This window comes from Pelodiscus sinensis, chromosome 3, assembly GCF_049634645.1.
Source record: "Pelodiscus sinensis isolate JC-2024 chromosome 3, ASM4963464v1, whole genome shotgun sequence".
NCBI classification, from domain to species: Eukaryota; Metazoa; Chordata; order Testudines; family Trionychidae; genus Pelodiscus; species Pelodiscus sinensis.
In genome coordinates this window covers 41,481,418-41,499,494 of record NC_134713.1, presented here as the reverse complement: position 1 = coordinate 41,499,494, position 18,077 = coordinate 41,481,418, and the positions used below count along the sequence as shown (strand labels likewise).

Below are 18,077 nucleotides of genomic sequence, written 5' to 3'. Positions count from 1 at the left end.
AGAAGAAATATTTTTAAGCAGCCAACAATTTTGAGAGCATTTGTTGGTAATTATAACATGAAATTGCTATGAGATACAACTGAATTCAAAACAAATTAAAACCATATAAGAGATGGGAAAATCAGGCCCTTTAAACAACAAAAAATACACAAACACAGGCATAATAATATATGGCTACTAAAATGGAACTAAGCCAGCATTACAGAAAAGTGATGAAAATGTAATAGTCAAGACACTCATTCACCTTCTACTCATTCACCAATCTACTCATTCACCTTCTACCAAGCCTTAATAAAAAGTTCTCACAGGGGCTTACTAAAGTCTAGGTATATGACATCCACCGCTTCTCCCTTATCCACAAGTTAGAAAGGTTTAGCTAATATCTAACCTAAATCTTCCTTGCTGCATATTAAGCTGATTATTTTGTTTCCTGCCTTCAGCGGACACAGAACAATTGATCATCATCCCTTTTCAAAATGTATTACTTTCTTGATGCATACCCAAAGTATGGAGCACTATAATCTACATATCCTTTCGTTTATTCTTCATTTTGTAGTTGTGCATGAGTTTTCCTTCCTAAGTACAGTATTTTGCAATTTTCTATATTAAAATTCATCTTATTAATTTCAGATCAATTCTCCGATTTATCAAGGTACAGTAAACTTCCGATAATCTGGCACCTTTAGGACCCAGGGGGTGCCGGATTATCAAATATGCCGGACTATCGGAAGGGGGGGCTATGAGGGGTCTGGGCTGGGGGGGATGCCACCCCAAACCCCTCATAGCCCCCCCCTTCTGATAGTCCGGCTCTGCCCCAGGTGTCCCTGATTCAGCCGCTGCTGAAACTGACCAGCAGCACTGAATCGGGGACGCCTGCAGCAAAGCAGCTGGAGTGCTGCTGGGTTGGTCCGGTAGCGCCGACCCTTGGCGCTGCGAGACCAACCCGGCAGCACCCCAGCTGCTCTACCCCAGGTGTCCCCAAGTCAGCCACTGCTGATACTGATCAGCGATTGACTCCAGGAAGCCCGAGGCAGAGCAGCTGAATCGGGATGCCTGGGAGAGAGCATCTGGGGCGCTGCCAGGTTGGTCCCCGCAGCACCGCACCTCGGCGCTACGGGGACCAACCCGGCAGCACCCTAGCTGCTCTGTCCCACGTGTACCCAAGTCAGCTGCTGATGAAACTGATCATGAGCTGATCCCAGGAAGCTGGGGCAGAGCAGCTCTGCCTTGGGCTTCCTAGAGTCAGCCGCTGATCAGTATCAGCAGCGGCTGAATTGGGGACAGCTGGGGTGCTGCCAGGTTGGTCCCGCAGCCCCAAGGAGCAGCGCTACGGGACCTACCCGGCGGCACTCTAGCTGCTCTGCCCCCGGCTTCCTCATTCAGCTGCTGGTCAGTTTTAGCAGCGGCTGAATCGGGGAAGCTGGGGGCAGAGCAGCTCCAATGGTCGGCTGCCCGGAGCACTTTCGGGTTCCTGATGGTGCCGGACCATCAGGAGTGCCGGACCATCAGATGCCAGACCATCAGAGTTTTACTGTAATTTGAATTGTAACCTTGACCTCCAAGTTTGGAGTTATTTGCACATTTTATGTGCACAGTCTCTATTCCAGTATCCAAGTCATTAATAAAAATACTGAGTAGTACAGTAAACTTCCGATAATCCGGCACCTTTAGGACCCAGGGGGAGCTGGATTATCAAATATGCCAGATTATAGGAAGGGGGAGGCTATAAGGGGAGTGGGGGGAATGCGCCCCTCGGTGCTAGGGGACCAACCTGGCAGCACCCTAGCTGCTCTGCCCCAGACTTCCCCAAGTCAGCCGCTGCTGAAACTGTACCTACAGGACCACTTCTTACTGCTTTTTATGTCCCTTCCTAGTCTAACCTATTTTGTGCCTTAACCTTGTTTATTTTGTCCCTACATGCTTGTGCTAGTCTTTTGTACACAACATTAGCAATTTGTCCATGTTTCTGCTTTTTGTCAGATTCCTTTTTCATATAATGTAAAGCATAGCTGATCAACTGACATATCTGAAGTGTTACCAAGTAGGTTATAATGCACTAAGCCAACAAAGAGGAAAAACACAATATACTAATGCACAGTAGCTAATGCAAATGAAAGTAAGGGGATTCCAACCACTGAAACACAGACCATAGAGGGAGTCATGAGAAAAGTCACTTGGCAGCAACAGTTGTTCTTCAAATAGAAAACTGTCAAGAGATTTTTCTCTGTAGCAAAGTTATTTAGTTTTAAAATGTCACTTACTTTAAAAATGACTAATCATCCTGCTAGCTGATTAATAAATATTTTGTAAGAATGTTTCTTGATTTTCAAAAGACCAAACTAATTTGATATACAATTAAAAAAAACCAGTATGACAGGCATTACTACAGCAGACAAAATGTTGTTTTAAAATATAGGGAACAGTGAAATTGGCTGTTTCAGGAAAGAAATACAGCTGCTGTAATGGTAGCTCTAAGGTTTATTGGAAAAGATTTTTTCCTACATAATATAGACTTTAATTTGATTGGTCAAAGCTTTTCAGTGACTAATTAGAAGATTTAACTATCAAAAATAAGCATTCTAAATACATAAAAGACAACATGAACATGATCGTTTGTCATAATGTCTGAAAATTAGAAGTTAATTATAATTCCTCTGATGCAGTAATTTCTAGTTACAAAGATCAATTATTTAAAAATAATAATTAAAGAGAAAAAGATGAATCTTACTGGAGTCTCAGTTTTCACCTGGGCCTGCAGCTTGTTTCTCATTTCTTCTTCATTAAATTTGGCACTTCGTTTTACATAGATTCCTCCATGCTAGCATATAAAAAATTAAAAATTAAAAGTATTTAGTATTTACCACATATTACATTTGATGAAAGAACAAATGTCAGCATTTGGATACAAATATTTTTAGATATTATCACAGGTCATTAGAAGCATCTATTAAGATAGCAACCTGCATAGTAGAGAACATTATTTTTCATAATGAAAGACACACTATTTTACATTTTCACAAGCAATATATACTCTTCAACAAATTTACATAGAAGGGGAATTGTTATACATGCAGATTACAATGTCCACATGATGAATTAGAAAGCACCTGACTTGTCTTGTTTAATAATGTCACTGAACCAAAAGATAACACTGGAAATGACACAAAAGGATCTAATTCTACAAATACAGACACGGAAGTATCTTTATTCATGCAAATAGTAGGACTCCTCACATGAGTGAATTCTACTGCTCAAGTATTTGCATGTTAGAATTTCAAATCTGGGTATCTTAATGCAAATAGTAATACAAGACAAATACTGAACACATACTTAACGGGTATTGTATTGTAAATACATGTAAGTAGTAAACAAGCAACACAGATCACGTCATACTATAATACTCTTTCATAAATAAAAAAAAGTCTGATAACTGCAAAGAAAAAGTTAGATACGATGATACTCAAATTAAAATAACAATAGGTTAAACCTTCCTAGTCTAGCACTCTCTGGTCCAGCAACATCTGGATGTCCACTTTTAATGAGTGTGGCCAAACTTCCTGCAGGCCTGTAAGGTTTATTTACACACATCAGTCTTGGCTCTCCGTGTTCTGTGTTATTTAGCTCTAATTTACTCCAAATAGCTTCTAAGAGCTGAGAAAGTAGTGGAAGTGTTGGTAATGCTGCTAGACAATATTGACCTTCTGTGATCAAGCAAATTCTCAGGTTTGGCAATAGTCAGATCCTGGACTGGACTAGAGAAATTCAACCTGTACTTGTTTGAGAAGGTGGCAAATGCTTCACAATAACAACATTCTCCTGGGAAGCCTTATGAAAAACTAAACTATTCCCTGCAAAACACTAGTTGTATAATTTGTTCCTCATAGATTACTATTAAAATTTTAAAACAACTGAATGTGCACTGTTAGATTTGAAAAGAGAGAAACGTAAGAAAAAAAGATATGAGGAGATAAATAAAATTTGCTACTTAAAATTTTTTAATTGTTATAAATAATAATCTTTTTGTATGTTCAAAATTAAAATCAGTTATCTTTCCAAATCACTTTTATATCTTTGCTGCACAATTACTGTTTTTTTCTAAATACTATATTAGACTACATTCATTTTTTTTCAGTAAAAATCTTTGACAGATTTAAATACATAAGGAAAGAACATTCTGTTATAGTCTCAAATAGATATTTCCTTAACTATATGAAAACTAAATTTAGGTCCCAAGCTGATGCTGGATTTTCAATATGATGGTAATATGTTGTGACATGAGCAAACACCAATTTATCAATGAGAGAATGGGAGGCATATAAGGCTAACAAAAATAACCTTAAATTGAAGAGAATGATAGGTCAGCTATTTTGAGCTGGAAGAGGTGCTCTGGTATACATTAGATTGAGATCATGAGATAGGATCATCATCATCCTCTGCCTACATTGCCTAGAGAGGTTGTGGAATCTCCATCACTGAAGATATTTAAGAGCATCCCTGATAGATGTTTATCTAACCTGATCTAGATGGTGCTTGGTCCTGCCGTAAGAGCAGGAGACTGGACTTGATAACATCTCGAGATTCTTTCCAGTTCTAGTATTCTATGACTGTGAGCCTTTATTTTAAAATGTAATGCTGGACACAAAGTTAGGCATTTTAAAACATTCTAACAAAATGCTCTGAGCTCTAGAAGTTTAATGTAACATTGTCTTTGAGGAGATTCCAATGTTTCTGGACTGTGAACCTTCAGGAGTGAGCATACCATTCTATCTTGGATGCATACTGAGCATCCATTATTGATGTAAGATGACTGAACAGTGTCCTTTGAGGACACTACAAGGTTGAGCCTGCTATCAGAGATAGGAGCACTTTCTTTGGAATGGAAAGCTTTTGATTCATCTGTATGTACTTTGTAGATGGCTAAGAGCCAGTGTTGTAAAGTTTTATTTTGAGACCTGCATATATTATAGAAGCTAAGAGTCCCATCAACTTGAGATACTACATTACCCTTTGAGAGTGCTGAGTTTCTACTGCTAATTTTACATTCACAAATCTCTCGAGGAAAAAGCACTCTGCTTATCTTAGAGTCTACAGGAGATAAGATTTGTTGACTGATTAAACCCTAAGAAATCACTTCTGACTAATCACAAAATCATACTTCTGAAGAGAGTACATGTGCAGAGATACAAAGATGTTCCTTTAATGATACTTTTCTTAGCTAATCCTCCAAATAAGGGTATAGGAGCATTCCCTCTCTTTTTTGGTGAAATGCCACTGCTGAATACTCGGAGGCAGCACAAAGTCCAAACAGAAGCATCCTGTACAGCAAGTAGTCCTCTCCCACTATGAAACAAAAGTATTTTCAATTAAAACAGGAGGAAATCTGTAAATGCTTCTCTCTTAAATCAGGAGTTGCAAGCCAATCTTTCAAAGGATGATATGATAGAGGATAGGGTGGCATAAAGAAACAAGATGTCTTGATGAAAGTATTGAGTTTCTTGAGGTTTAGTGTAAGGCAAAGGCTCCCACCCTTTAGTGTGTGTGAATCAGAATGGTATTTTTTTTTTAAACATAAAACCTCATTACTTTTAATTCCCCTATGAAACCCTCTTGAGCCATTTGGAGGAGAACTAGAAACTCTGATCTCAACTGGTACTAGTTAGAGGTAAGGGAAGTATGATTGGAAGGACTTTGTTTAAATTGTATTGAATATCTTCCGTGGAGAATCGCTAAAATCCACTTCTTAAGGCTAAAATTGTATCACGGATTTTTTTTCAGTAAAAGTCACAGACAGGTTATGGGCATCTGTTAATTTTTCTTTATTGCCTGTAGCCTGGCTCCTACTACATTTAAACTACAGAGCCTCAGCGAGAGTAGGTCCTAGACCCGGAGCAAGTCGTGACTGAGCAAGCCCAGCTCAGTCTCGGCTTGCGCCAGGTCCAGGACCTACCCCTTGGGCAGCTCTGCAGTTTAAATGTAGTAATAGCTGGGTGGCTCTTACTACATTCAAAACACGGAATCACAGCGGTCCTGGACCAGCGTGAGCTGGGATTAAGTCCAACTTGCTCATTCCCAGCTTGTGCCTATGCTGGCACCTACCCCTACTGGCCACAAACCGAGGCCCGCCCACCTCTGATAGGAGGCGGCTCTTGCTCCCTCCCCCCCCTGCTGCCTGATACAGAAGTAACCGAAGGCGGGGGAAGGGAAATGTGAGTAGTTGACTTCTTGACTAGTCACTTACATCCTACAGTCTTCTACAGATCCAGTTCCCTAATTCGTACTGAATTTCTACTTTTTCTGCTTTTGAGTAATATCAAAATATATCTGTATGTCTCAAAATAGATTTCTGGACGTCTGTAAGTATGCTGTCTGTATTTCAATTTTCCCCCCTTTGTACTTTAAAACCTGTTTCTAGCTGAACAATTAACTATGTTTACAAATATGTTTCCTTAGCGCCTGAATTCTGCAAAACTCGGTATCCAAAAAATGGTGTATATTCCAAACAGGATGTTTACTTGATGTAGTGAATATAAATTCCATGAGTATTCCGTAAGTACATATCACTGGAAAGTTTTAGTGGAGTGTGAGTGACATCACTGACGGAGCGTCAACAGGAAAAGTAGGAAGTGTTTTATGTTTTTGCAGTGTTTGGTATGATAAAGACAATAAAATGCCTATTAGCTTGCACTACAGTCCTACTGTATCCCACACAACATCGAAGTCTGTAAACAGTTAGTATATCCATTTCTATTTAATATCTTTAATAATGTGACAAGAGTTATAGGACACACAAAACTAAAGTTAATAACTATGATGTGTATAAAAGTGTAACCTGTATTCACACCACTTTTCAGAGAAACAGTCTTAACAGTCTGTATAAATAGTCAGGAAGTTGAACACAGGATATTTCAGAGAGCCATAGCAAGATTTTGGAAAATTACAAAAATAACTTTGGACACTTAGTGATAGTGGATGCAATAGAGAACCTGAATGTTCAGTAGTAAACTTATGAAAAAACAATCATAAGGTTTGTTCAGAGTTATGAATGTTTCAAAATTACAAACAACCTTCAATCTGAAGAGGTTTGTAACTCTGAGGTTCTACTGTACTAAGGGAGCCATGCTGTCATGAGGGACAGATTAACCTCGATAATTGTGCAGAAGTACTAGTCCATTATTGGTGTCATGAGATCTATACAGAGCTCTCATGACACCTGCAGTTTAAGGCGAGCCTGACCATTCTATAGTGGTAATAATATGAAGGCAAACCTCAACCTCCCTTGACAACAGAATTGAGAGATTATCCTCCCATTGCTTCTCTTACTGATTTTACATGAGTGGTATTCCACTGTCTTCAAAGAAATTGCCCCCCAATTTATAGAAGGAAAGATGAATCAGTCTCTTACATATTGTCATGTATACATATGTAAATGTCTGAAAGTGAGAAAAAAATATAAAGGAACCCATGTTACACACCACCTCTAAATTCTGTTCCATGATTTTAATTCTGATAATACTCTAAAGCACAATATTTTATTCGTTAGAAAGATTAAATAAATATTAGTTAAAATAGACTCCATCCTCTAATAAACTGCTGTCTTTTAAATCAATGTTATATAAATGTTCAAATTCACACCCTTCTGAATGACACCAAGCAATTTTCTTGTTTAAATAAAAGGCATGCCAAAAAAACAGAGTAATTATTATTCCGTTTGAATAATAAGTATTAGAAATACACAGTAAAAATATAAAAAATTTTACACTACATGTGCAAACAGTAGGAAAAAAACAAACAAATGGGAGTTACCTGAGAAAAATACCACCCGTACAAGGGAAGCCATTTTAACCCATCTTTCAAAACATATCGGATATGCCCAAGAGCATTCTGTCTGATTGCCAACATGTCTGCAACAATCCAGTCAACTGCAAAGACAAAGAACAAATACTTTTTAGTCAAGCTGCGCTTCAAATATCCCAGAGAAAACAAAATATATTTTGTACCAGGGATAGCACTAAAGTGCTTCTGAAACAGTAATTATGTTTCTGATACTCATACCAGAAATCTCAATAGAATAAAAAAGCATGTAGCAAACACTCAAGATAACATATCTTTTTCAATGGCAATACAAAGAAATCTTATTTTAAAGATACCTTGCCTGTTTACAAGTTTCATTGATCAACTGCAAGCCCAATTTGTGGCATTTAATTATGACCAATTTGCTAGCACAAAGAGCCATCAGGCGCAGATCATTTATTAGGACATTTTGTTTTAAGTTACTAGTTTTCTGTACCATGTATGATAAATATACTTTTCCTTTCCTCCAAGCCTGGAAGGTCTCCTACCATGAATGTCCCTACTTAAGCTTGAGCTTTTCCCTCATTTCCTTGCCTTTTTCTTTTTTATGATCCCTACCTCCAAGGACACCATGGATTTCTCCTATGGAGTCCTTCAATGATGCTCTTTAGATCAGCCACAAAACCCAATGATGAATAGTGCAAAACACTTATCTAAACAAAGAACAGATTTTGTCAAATCAATCAAACCACAATGACATCATTCCTGTGGAGGGACCTTTGTTTTGGGATTTCTGCCCTCACTAGGTTGCCAAAACTAGATTCAACTGATCTTCAAGGTACAGTGCTAGACTATTTTCTCCCAGGCTTTTGCCTTCTTGTGGGTATTTAGCAGGTGCTATAGAATTTAAATGATGGAGGAGATTCTTGCTGAGTTGACCACGATCAACAGGTTAGGTATGGAATCATTATTGTTGATCATTACCCAGACTCTATAATATGGACAATTTCATAAATACATGTCTTTTCATTCAATTTAAAATAAAAAAATCTCTCATACAGAAACTCTGAGCACGTAGTCCATAAGGGCTGGAACTAGGATTGCTGGGGATGCTGCGGCACCCACTGACTTGAAGCAGCTGCCATTATATACAAGGTTTATAGTTTGCTTCAATGGCTCTCAGCATCCTCACTAGAGAAATTGTTCCAGCACCACTGACACAGCCAGTTCTTTAACAGTACAAAACCAAAATACAATACTATCAGCTCTCTCCTGTAACAAGCAGCACAACATAAATCAAATACCAACATCTTCAGATATCAGTCTACTCTACACCTAAACCAAAAAATCCACTAAAACAAATGGGCGCTAAAGCCTATAAATTTCTAGGTATCAATTCTTAGCTGTAGTTTTCAGTGGGATTTCTCACTCAGACAACCCTTGTTTGATAAGGTGCACAAACCCAATCAAATGTTTAGGAGGGAGGTGACAGAATCTTGATCCTTGAGTTACAGGTGGTATCTATCTATCCATACAGACATAAGGAACTTGGATGAACAGAGCTGGACCAAGTTATCTTATAAAGTATAGGAGATTGGACTAAAAGGCTTATTCCTCCAAGAAGCTAAGTGCCTTCACTGAAGTCAAAGAAAATTAAAATACTCAGGGGCTGATCCTGAAGGATGCTTGAGGGGGGAAAATTATTTTTCTGCTGAATTTAGTTGCACCCTAAAAGGAGGGGATGAGAAAGAATCTTGATTTTAGAATTTAAATGTTATGACTTACATTTTGTGGTAATTCAGATAGGGCTGAACCTTGCAAGGTGCCAAGTGCCCTCAACTCTCATTAACTGTGCTCAGAGCTGAGCAGAATCATGTGAAAAGACACTTTGCAGGTTCAGGTCCAGAAATACTCAGAGAAATGTAAAACATAGGTTCTGATGTGAAACTTCCATACAAAACCATAATCGGTGTTAACTGTTTGTGATACCCTCCTTTAAAGAAACAAGTGGCTATAAGGCTCATTTTCAAGATCAGTTTACAATTTTCTCTTAAAAATACCTCCTATTACCTTAATGAGAATCAATGAATGTATAAGAAAAGCAGCATTAAATTCTGGGATCTCTAACTATTGTCTACTTTACTTCTCAGAGAATTTTCCAGGTAATTTGTTGCCAAGGTTGTTCTTAAAAATACAGATTAAATAAATACTAGAAAGATTTAGCTAAAATATATTTACTTATCTATACCTAGTCTACTGAGGCAAATCTGAAATATGTCTCTTTACAAAATATGCCCAATAGCTTTAAGATTTCTTGCTGCAAGGTAGAAAAACAAAGAAAAAAATGTGCAAATGAGATACAAACCTGTACTCTGATGATTTGATAAACATACTACATTCTCTTTATTTTTTGGCAAATCTCCATAGATTATAACCTAAAAAAGAAATAAAACATTACTTCATTATTTACATTCATTGCTTTAATTAATAAAGAGACTTAATGAACAAATTTACTAATAAGCAACAGAACTTCTCAGCCAGTTACCATCGTTATTTAAAATAACCTCTAATGAGATCTTATCAGGACAATCTACTACTAAACAGTGAGCAATGTATACACTGCTTTTGAAGTAAGACAGACATTTCCTTATTTGAGTCTCAATCCTACAACTGGATCCATGCAGACAGATACTTATACCCAAGTGATTCATAAATTCATAGCATTTCAGACAAAAAGGATCATTAAATCACCTAGCCTGGTTTTCTGGATTACACAAGACACAAAATAACACCAAATTACCCCAATGTTGAACCCAATAACTTGCACTTGACCAATATAGATCATCCAGAAAAGCATCCTGTCTTGAAGACATCAAGAGATGGCGAATCCACCATTTCTCTTGATAGTGTGCCCCAATGTTAAAAATTTGTATTTAACTTCCAATTTGAATGTGTCTGGTTTCATATTTGAGACACTGGTTCTTGTGCTCTTGTCTCAAGACACCTTTCTCCTGATAGACTAAAGAGCATGTTAGTATCCAATGTTTTTTCATTATGAATGTATTTATGCTGGGGAAAACAACCTTTTTTGGGTCAGGTGTTGCTGACCCACAGGGGGGGGGGGGGGGGAGTGTCAGGGGCTGCACATAAGAGAGAAGCAAAAAAAAACCCCACAACTAAACCAAACCAAACCAAAAAACCCCCACGACCAACCAACAGCCCCCTCCTCCCCCAACTGAGAAGGAGAAAGACACTTCCTGCATTTCCCTTGCACATGAGAGCCTAAGGGGCCTAGGTTAGTAGATTTTGTGTGCTCCAGACTCACGGAGGGACAAAGGATGGACTGGAGCTATGCAGGGGAGGAGCCCTGAGCCCTGGGCGCTGGATCTAGGCAAGCTGGGTAACCGCATCCAGCCCCCAGGCCTTAGGTTCCCCACCCCAAATGATGCAATCAAATCACCTCCTGATCTTTTTGATAAACTAAACAGATTTAGATCTTTAAGTTCTTGCATTTTTTCTAGCCCTCAAATCACGTTTGTGGTATTTTTCAGCACCTTCTCTAACTTCTCAATATTCTTTTTAAAATGCGGACACGAGTCCAAACTCATGTAGCCATTCTTTCATAACATTACACTGGGAGCTCATGTTGATTTGTTTGGTCACTGGGACACACAGACTTTAAGACTCACAGCTATCTAAGAGACAATCATTCAGTCTGTAGGCATGGTCTATTTGTCAGGTTCCTAAAGGTATAACTTTACATTTAGCTGCATTAAAACACTTTGTTTGAATAGGACCAGTTCACCAAGTGATCCAGATTTCTCTGTATAAACGCCCTCTCACCATTATGGTACCACTCTGCCAGTCTTTGCATCATCTGCTGTCAACTATGATTTTATACTTACTTCCAGATCCTCAATGAAAATATTGAACAGTATCAGCAGGGACCTAATCACTATGGAATCCAACTAGAAACAACACCACTAAATTATGATTCCCTAACAACAACTTTTTGAGACCTGCTAACTAGATTTAATGATCTTGTCCACTGCTAAATTTTTAAATCAGGAAGCTGCGCATCATTAAATGAAATGGCTAACAAAAGTCTATTATGTTCAGGTCTGTATGGAGGAATTTCTGGTGGGGAGTGTTTTTTGTAAATGTGGACTGCAATAAGTGTTCATAAGAGAGGTTAATGAAAACAATGAGTGGAAACAAAGATTGGTAAAATGATTTTGTTGTAACATACTAAAAATTTACAGTAATAAAGGTTTTATAGAAATTACCTTCTGGGATCATGACGGGGAACGTGGCCACCATAGCCCCCTGATCCCTCTGCCTGCTGCTGCTCCACCTGCTTGGTGAGGCCAGTGCCGGTGAGTGCAGACAGGTCTCCTGGTCAGGCCTGGGCCACTCTTCATGGGTGGGGAATGCCGTTCCCCTGGCCATGCCATGCTGCCACCAGCCCCACCCGCCCATCCGCCGGCAACATAGCGCTTTTCTATCTCCCTAATACAGTGGTTCTCAAACTTTTTGGGCCATGGCCACCGGGCTCAAGGCAAATCTTTCTGTAGACCACCAGCTGCTAATAGAAACTCACCATTAATTATATAATTGCGCCCGAGCCATCATTTTGCTAGTGCTGCAGCTAGGGAAAATGGTTTAATTTAACCAGTAAGAAAGGAACTATTAATTTATTAAACACACTAAGCTTTAACTTTCTCATGTTATTTTATCAAACTTCATTTTAAATAAAATAATATATTAATTTATGTCCAACAGAAAAGGTTCCCATGTTTTCTTTATTTATGGTAGGGATGGGGAACCTTTTTTGGGTCAGGGGCCACTGACCCACAGAAAAAATCAGTTGGGGACAACACAAGTGAGAAACAAAACAAAAAACTCTCCAACCCCCTCTCCCCCCACCTCACTGATGTGGCCCCCAACTGAGCCAATTCACTTCTCTGGCCCTCCAGCCCCACTGGGGAAGGGGGAGGGACAGGGTGGATAGGTTCAGGTTTTCCCATAGGCCTGATCTATTCTTCTGAGGTTCCAAATATAGTGGATTTTGTGAACCCTCCCTACGCTCTGGGGTTGGGACAAAAATGGGGAACTTAGTGTGTGGGACAGGGCTGTCAGCAAGAGGAATAGGGGTTCAGGATCTGGGAGGGAGGTGGAGTGTGGGTGGGAGGGAAGGAGAGAGGAAGGGTACAAGGTCTGGGTGGGAAGTAAGGGGATGAAGGTGTGAGGTCTGGATGGGAGGTAGGGTGCAGGAGCAGGCTGGGAGAAGAGTGTCTGGCCGGGGGAGGGGGCAAGAGCAAAAGGAAGGTGCAGTGTGTGGCCAGTAGGGAAGGTGCAGGAGCCAGGATGGATACAGGAAACTGCTGAGGGTATGGGGATGGTGGTACAAGAACAAGGGAGGATGTAGGAGCAGGCTGGGGGTAGGGTATCTGGCCAGGGGGAAAGGGTGCAGGAGCCTGGACATAACGGGGTGGGGGAGAACACATTTGCCTTTGTGCCCTGTGCTGTTCCCATTGGCCAGATTCCTGCCAATGAGAGCAGCAGGGAAAGCGCACAGGCAGCGTGTCCATGCGCTGCTGCTCCCACTCCCAGGGGAGGAGGGAGCGCTTCTTCCCCACGAACCAGATAGCCCTGAGCCTCGACGCACATTCTCTCCCCTCCAAGCAGAAAGCCAACACGGGCACTTCAAATTCACGTGTGTGTGTGTGGGGGGGGGGGGGGTTGGAGCACCAGCACGGGCTCCCTGCCACAGGGCAAAGGAGGCAGGCTGAGCTCGAACCACGGACCCACTGCCCTAACACAGCCCCCTCATGCTTATTTGGGGGACCATGACGGGGTACGTTTGCACCCATTGCACCCTCCCATGGGCAAAGAAACACATCAAATTCAAGGCTGGCATCAATGGATGTAACTCCCAATGAATTAACCTTAGCTCAATAGTTAATACTCCAATTTAAAAACTGTTCTTGTAATTTGAATTATTGTATGATGTCAGCCAGGAAAATATCCAGAATAGATGACAAAACCGTCACAAATTGTCAAGCATTTTCTTGCGTAAGGATTTCCTAGATTATGAGGCCGTAAGAGATCACTGATCGTCTAGACCAGATGGGGACCCATTTTGACAATTCAGGAAGACTTGATGTCCCAAGGCAATTCAAAAACGGGGGGAGGAGGGAGGGCAGAGACACCTGGGGAGACACTTGGCAACCCTTTTGAAATGTAATGGTGACCCATATTTGGGTCCTGACCCATAAGTTGGGAAACCCTGATCTAGCCTGATCTCCTGCATAACTACAGGAAACAAGACTTTCCTGAATTTTATCTAAAGGTCAACGTTTTAGAAAAATATCAGTCTTGATTTTAAAAGTTAATGGAAAATTCACCACAAGCCTTTGTAACCTGTTTCAATGGTTAAATACCTTAACCGATAAATATACAGGCAGTCCCCGAGTTACGCGGATCCGACTTACGAAGGGGCTTTTCTCGCCCCAGAGGACACGAGCGGCGGGACTCCCAGATGCACCGCGGTCCTGCCGCCCGCATCCTCCGGGGCGAGAAAAGCTGCTCCGCGTCTCCCTGGTCTGCTGGGGGGGGGGCAGCTAGTGCGCCCCCCCCCCCCCAGCAGACCAGGCTTTTCTCGCCGACGATGCCTGGGGTAGAGCAGCTGGGGCGCTACTGGACCAACCCAGCAGCACCCCAGCTGCTCTGCCCCAGGTGTCCCCAAGTCAGCCGCTGCTGAAACTGACCAGCGGCTCACTACAGGAAGCCCAAGGCAGAGTTGCTCTGCCCCGGGCTTCCTGGAATCAGCCGCTGATCAGTTTCAGCAGCGGCTGACTTGGGGACACCTAGGGTAGAGCAGCTGGGGTGCTGCTGGGTTGGTCCCCGCAGCGCTGAGGTGCGGCACTGTGGGGTCCTACCCGGCAGCGCCGCAGCTGCTCTGTCCCAGGCATCCAAATTCAGCCGCTGTTGAAACTGATCAGCGGCTGATTCCAGGAAGCCCAGGGCAGAGCAACTCTGCCTTGGGCTTCCTGTAGTGAGCCGCTGGTCAGTTTCAGCAGTGGCTGAATCTGGACGCCAGTTCCGATTTACATACAAATTCAACTTAAGAACAAACCTACAGTCCCTATCTTGTACGCAACCCGGGGACTGCCTGTAATCAACTTTCAGTCATTGGATCCTACTATACCTGTGTCTGCTACAATAAAAGTTCATTATGAAATTTTGGTTCCTCATGAATTGTGACAGCTATCACTTAGTCTTTTCCTGTTAAGCTAAACAGTCTATCAATATATGACATGTTTTACAATTATTTCCTTTCTCGTGGCTCTTTTCCAGTTTATCACCATTAGTCTTGAATTGTAGACACCAGTATTTCAACAGTAGTTGCACCAGTGCAAATACAAAGAGGATATAATCTCCCAACTCTTTTTTGCTATTCCTCTGTTTACACTATCCTATGATCACATTAGCCCTTTTGGCCACCACATTACACTGGAAATTATATGAAGTTTTAATGCGGACTGTAGATACTATACATTTTCAGAAACAAAGCAACAGTTTACAGGCCTGATCTGACAATTTACAGGAATTCCACTGAAATAATAAATCATCTACCTTGCAAAACTAAACTTTCTCTTTTCAGTTTGGGAGCAAAATGTACAGATTGGACCTCCCTGGTCCAGCACCCTCGGGACCTGACCCTGACCAATCCCAAAGGAAGAAGTTTGTAGACACGGAAGGTTGGCCCCTCTGCTAACAGATTCCGAGCTGGTCCCTGTCACCAAACTCCAGAGGCTCTCTGCTTTGGCAACATCTGTGGTCCAGCACTAGACCAGAGAGGTTCAACCTATAGTCAAATCTTACTCCATGGGCAATTGAGTGATAGAAAGGGATGTGTCATTTCATTAGTAAACATCTATAGAATCCTAGTTTCAATTGTATCACCCTCTACAAAATGGTGTGTGTGTGTGTGGGGGGGGTGATTTACTGTCCCGACTCCCAGCTCCAGCTCGCGGCAGCCTCCACTGTTCCCCCACTACTGCCTCTGATAGAGGTAGCAGCAGGGTGGGGACCAGACAGCACCACAAGCCAGTGCCGGGGGGGGGGGGGGGGCGGGAAGAGGAAGGAGAGAACCAGCTTTTAAGCACTGACTCCTGCTCCTCCCCTTGCTGCCTCTGATTCTGAGGCATAAAGGGGGAGGGGAATACAAGTAAGCTTAGGCTTATTGGTTAATTGTCTATTCACTACTCATTGACATCCCTATTAGCTATATATTTGAGTGGTTTTTTTTTTAAATCAACTTTTTAAAACTATACTTGTAGAAAACAGACAATGATCTTTGGTAATTCTAGGGAAGTTAGCCTTGATATGTAGGACTGAAAACATTTATTCAAAGTTATCATCAGTGTTGTCTTAGTCTAGAGAACCACTGATAAACAGCTGATGATCATTGTGCAGAATGCACATCACAAATCTCTCAGCTATTCCGAGCATTTTCTGAAGAGAGTCTTCAGAGGTTGAATCAAATGTTTTCCAGAAAAGATAATTTGGTCTTTCCAGCCAACCTTCTAGTAGCATCACATCTTGGAAAGGGAGTGGGAAACCCAGCACCATGGAGGCTTTAATAGTCCAATAATAGGATCAGCACCTATAGGAGACATACCTATATGCTGATCCACAGCAGTAGTCATAAAAACAAAGCCTTGTAAAATTATTTGGTAGCATTCCATAGAGTACACTAGACTATCTATGTCTTATGCAAAAATCCAGAATTTACTAGCACTTCTCTGTGTGACACTGATGGCATGTAAGATAAAATTTAGTATCAGCATACTTATGGGACTTACAAAGAAACTCCATGGAACAGTGTAAAATCAACAACTTTATTATGCCATGCAATGACAACATTTTTTATATGCTGGGAGCATTTTTCCTGCAAGACATGTGGTTAAGTCATCATTCCCATGAGCGAGACAGTAGCTTCTTCATTGTAACACTGACCCCACAAAAATCAATTTTGTACTTCACAAATGATTTCGTGCAATACCTTGGAGTCATTTCTTTCTGGTAATGTTTTTAATTGATTCTTCTGCATATTTATGTAAAGTACAAAGCACACTTTGTCATAAGTTCACTATTTTCCTGGTAGCCTCATAATGAAGAATCTCAGAAGGTTAATTTTTTCTTGACAGTCAAAAGCTTAGCCATACCATCTATGATTGTTATGCTGAGAGATCTGTTGGCCACACTTTCAGTTGGTGCTGGCTTAGGAAGACCATGCAAGATGTGCATTAGTTTGCTTTTTCCACAGGCACTTGTGCATTGTTCTGTTGCATTCAAAACAGCAACCATAGAACTAACAGTAATGATTGGCAGGATTCATATGCAGGTCATTCGTACCTGCAGTTTCCGTAGTGCCAAGTTAAAGGCTGACCCATTTTGGAATGTAATTTTCTCCTCAAATGGTGTGGGCATGTGTATCATTTGAGAATATGTCTTCTATTTCTTCAGATGATGGTATGCTCAATGATTTGTTGTCCCTGAAGTGTACCTGACTTTTGCACAATGACCAGGTGAAATCAAGGTTAGTGAATGTTGGTAGTACTACTTTAAGTCATTTCAACTGCTTCTTCATCGAAATCTGGACTTCTTGGCTCCAATTTTTGGATTTTGGCAGGAAAGTAAGCAAGCCATAAAGATAATAAGCCCCTTCATGGAATGGTCTTTGCTGATCCACTCAGGACTTGAGACTAGGATATGTTTCCATTAATACATTCCTGACAGCAGACCATAACAGTAGCACAAAGGATACCTTTGTCACCATCAAAGAAATCTAAGTTATTAGCAGCACAAAATATAAACCATCTTGATCAGGTCTGGGAAAATTCACAAGCTCCATTCACTTCTGTGTGTGCAGAGCCTCACTTGCAATTGTAGTCTCCAGATGGATTATTTTGTTATAGTCACTGGAGGAGCCTATCCTATGCATAAGCTGCACACAGAATTTGCTTTGGGTTTTAGAATAAACAGTTAAACTAACAGCAGTTTTTAGTGGTAGATTATAAAATGCCAAACGGTAGTTGTGTAAGTGTAAGAAAGCTATCTTTTGCTCAAACATGTACATATGAGGCTTTGCATGAAGTAGAATCTTTATGCAAATTTGCTTAGTTATACTTGATGATGAAGTCACTGCAATTACTGATGCAAAACTTCAAGTAGAACAGGGCACACATTTTCAGGTTTCAATTAGTTAAGAATCTCTG

General features: G+C 40.8%; 1 protein-coding gene across 2 annotated transcripts in view; it reads right to left on the bottom strand.

The window, feature by feature from the left end:
- Positions 1–18,077, bottom strand: part of AGPAT5 (1-acylglycerol-3-phosphate O-acyltransferase 5) — a 76,259-nt gene that overhangs the window by 38,901 nt on the left and 19,281 nt on the right. For both annotated transcript variants that reach the window (XM_006137757.3, XM_006137756.3), the window contains exons 2-4: positions 10,157–10,226; positions 7,804–7,919; positions 2,729–2,818 (exon numbers count right to left, since the gene is read on the bottom strand). In XM_006137757.3, coding sequence (XP_006137819.1) covers positions 2,729–2,818; positions 7,804–7,919; positions 10,157–10,226 — 276 coding nt within the window. The remainder of the gene's footprint in view (positions 1–2,728; positions 2,819–7,803; positions 7,920–10,156; positions 10,227–18,077) is intronic.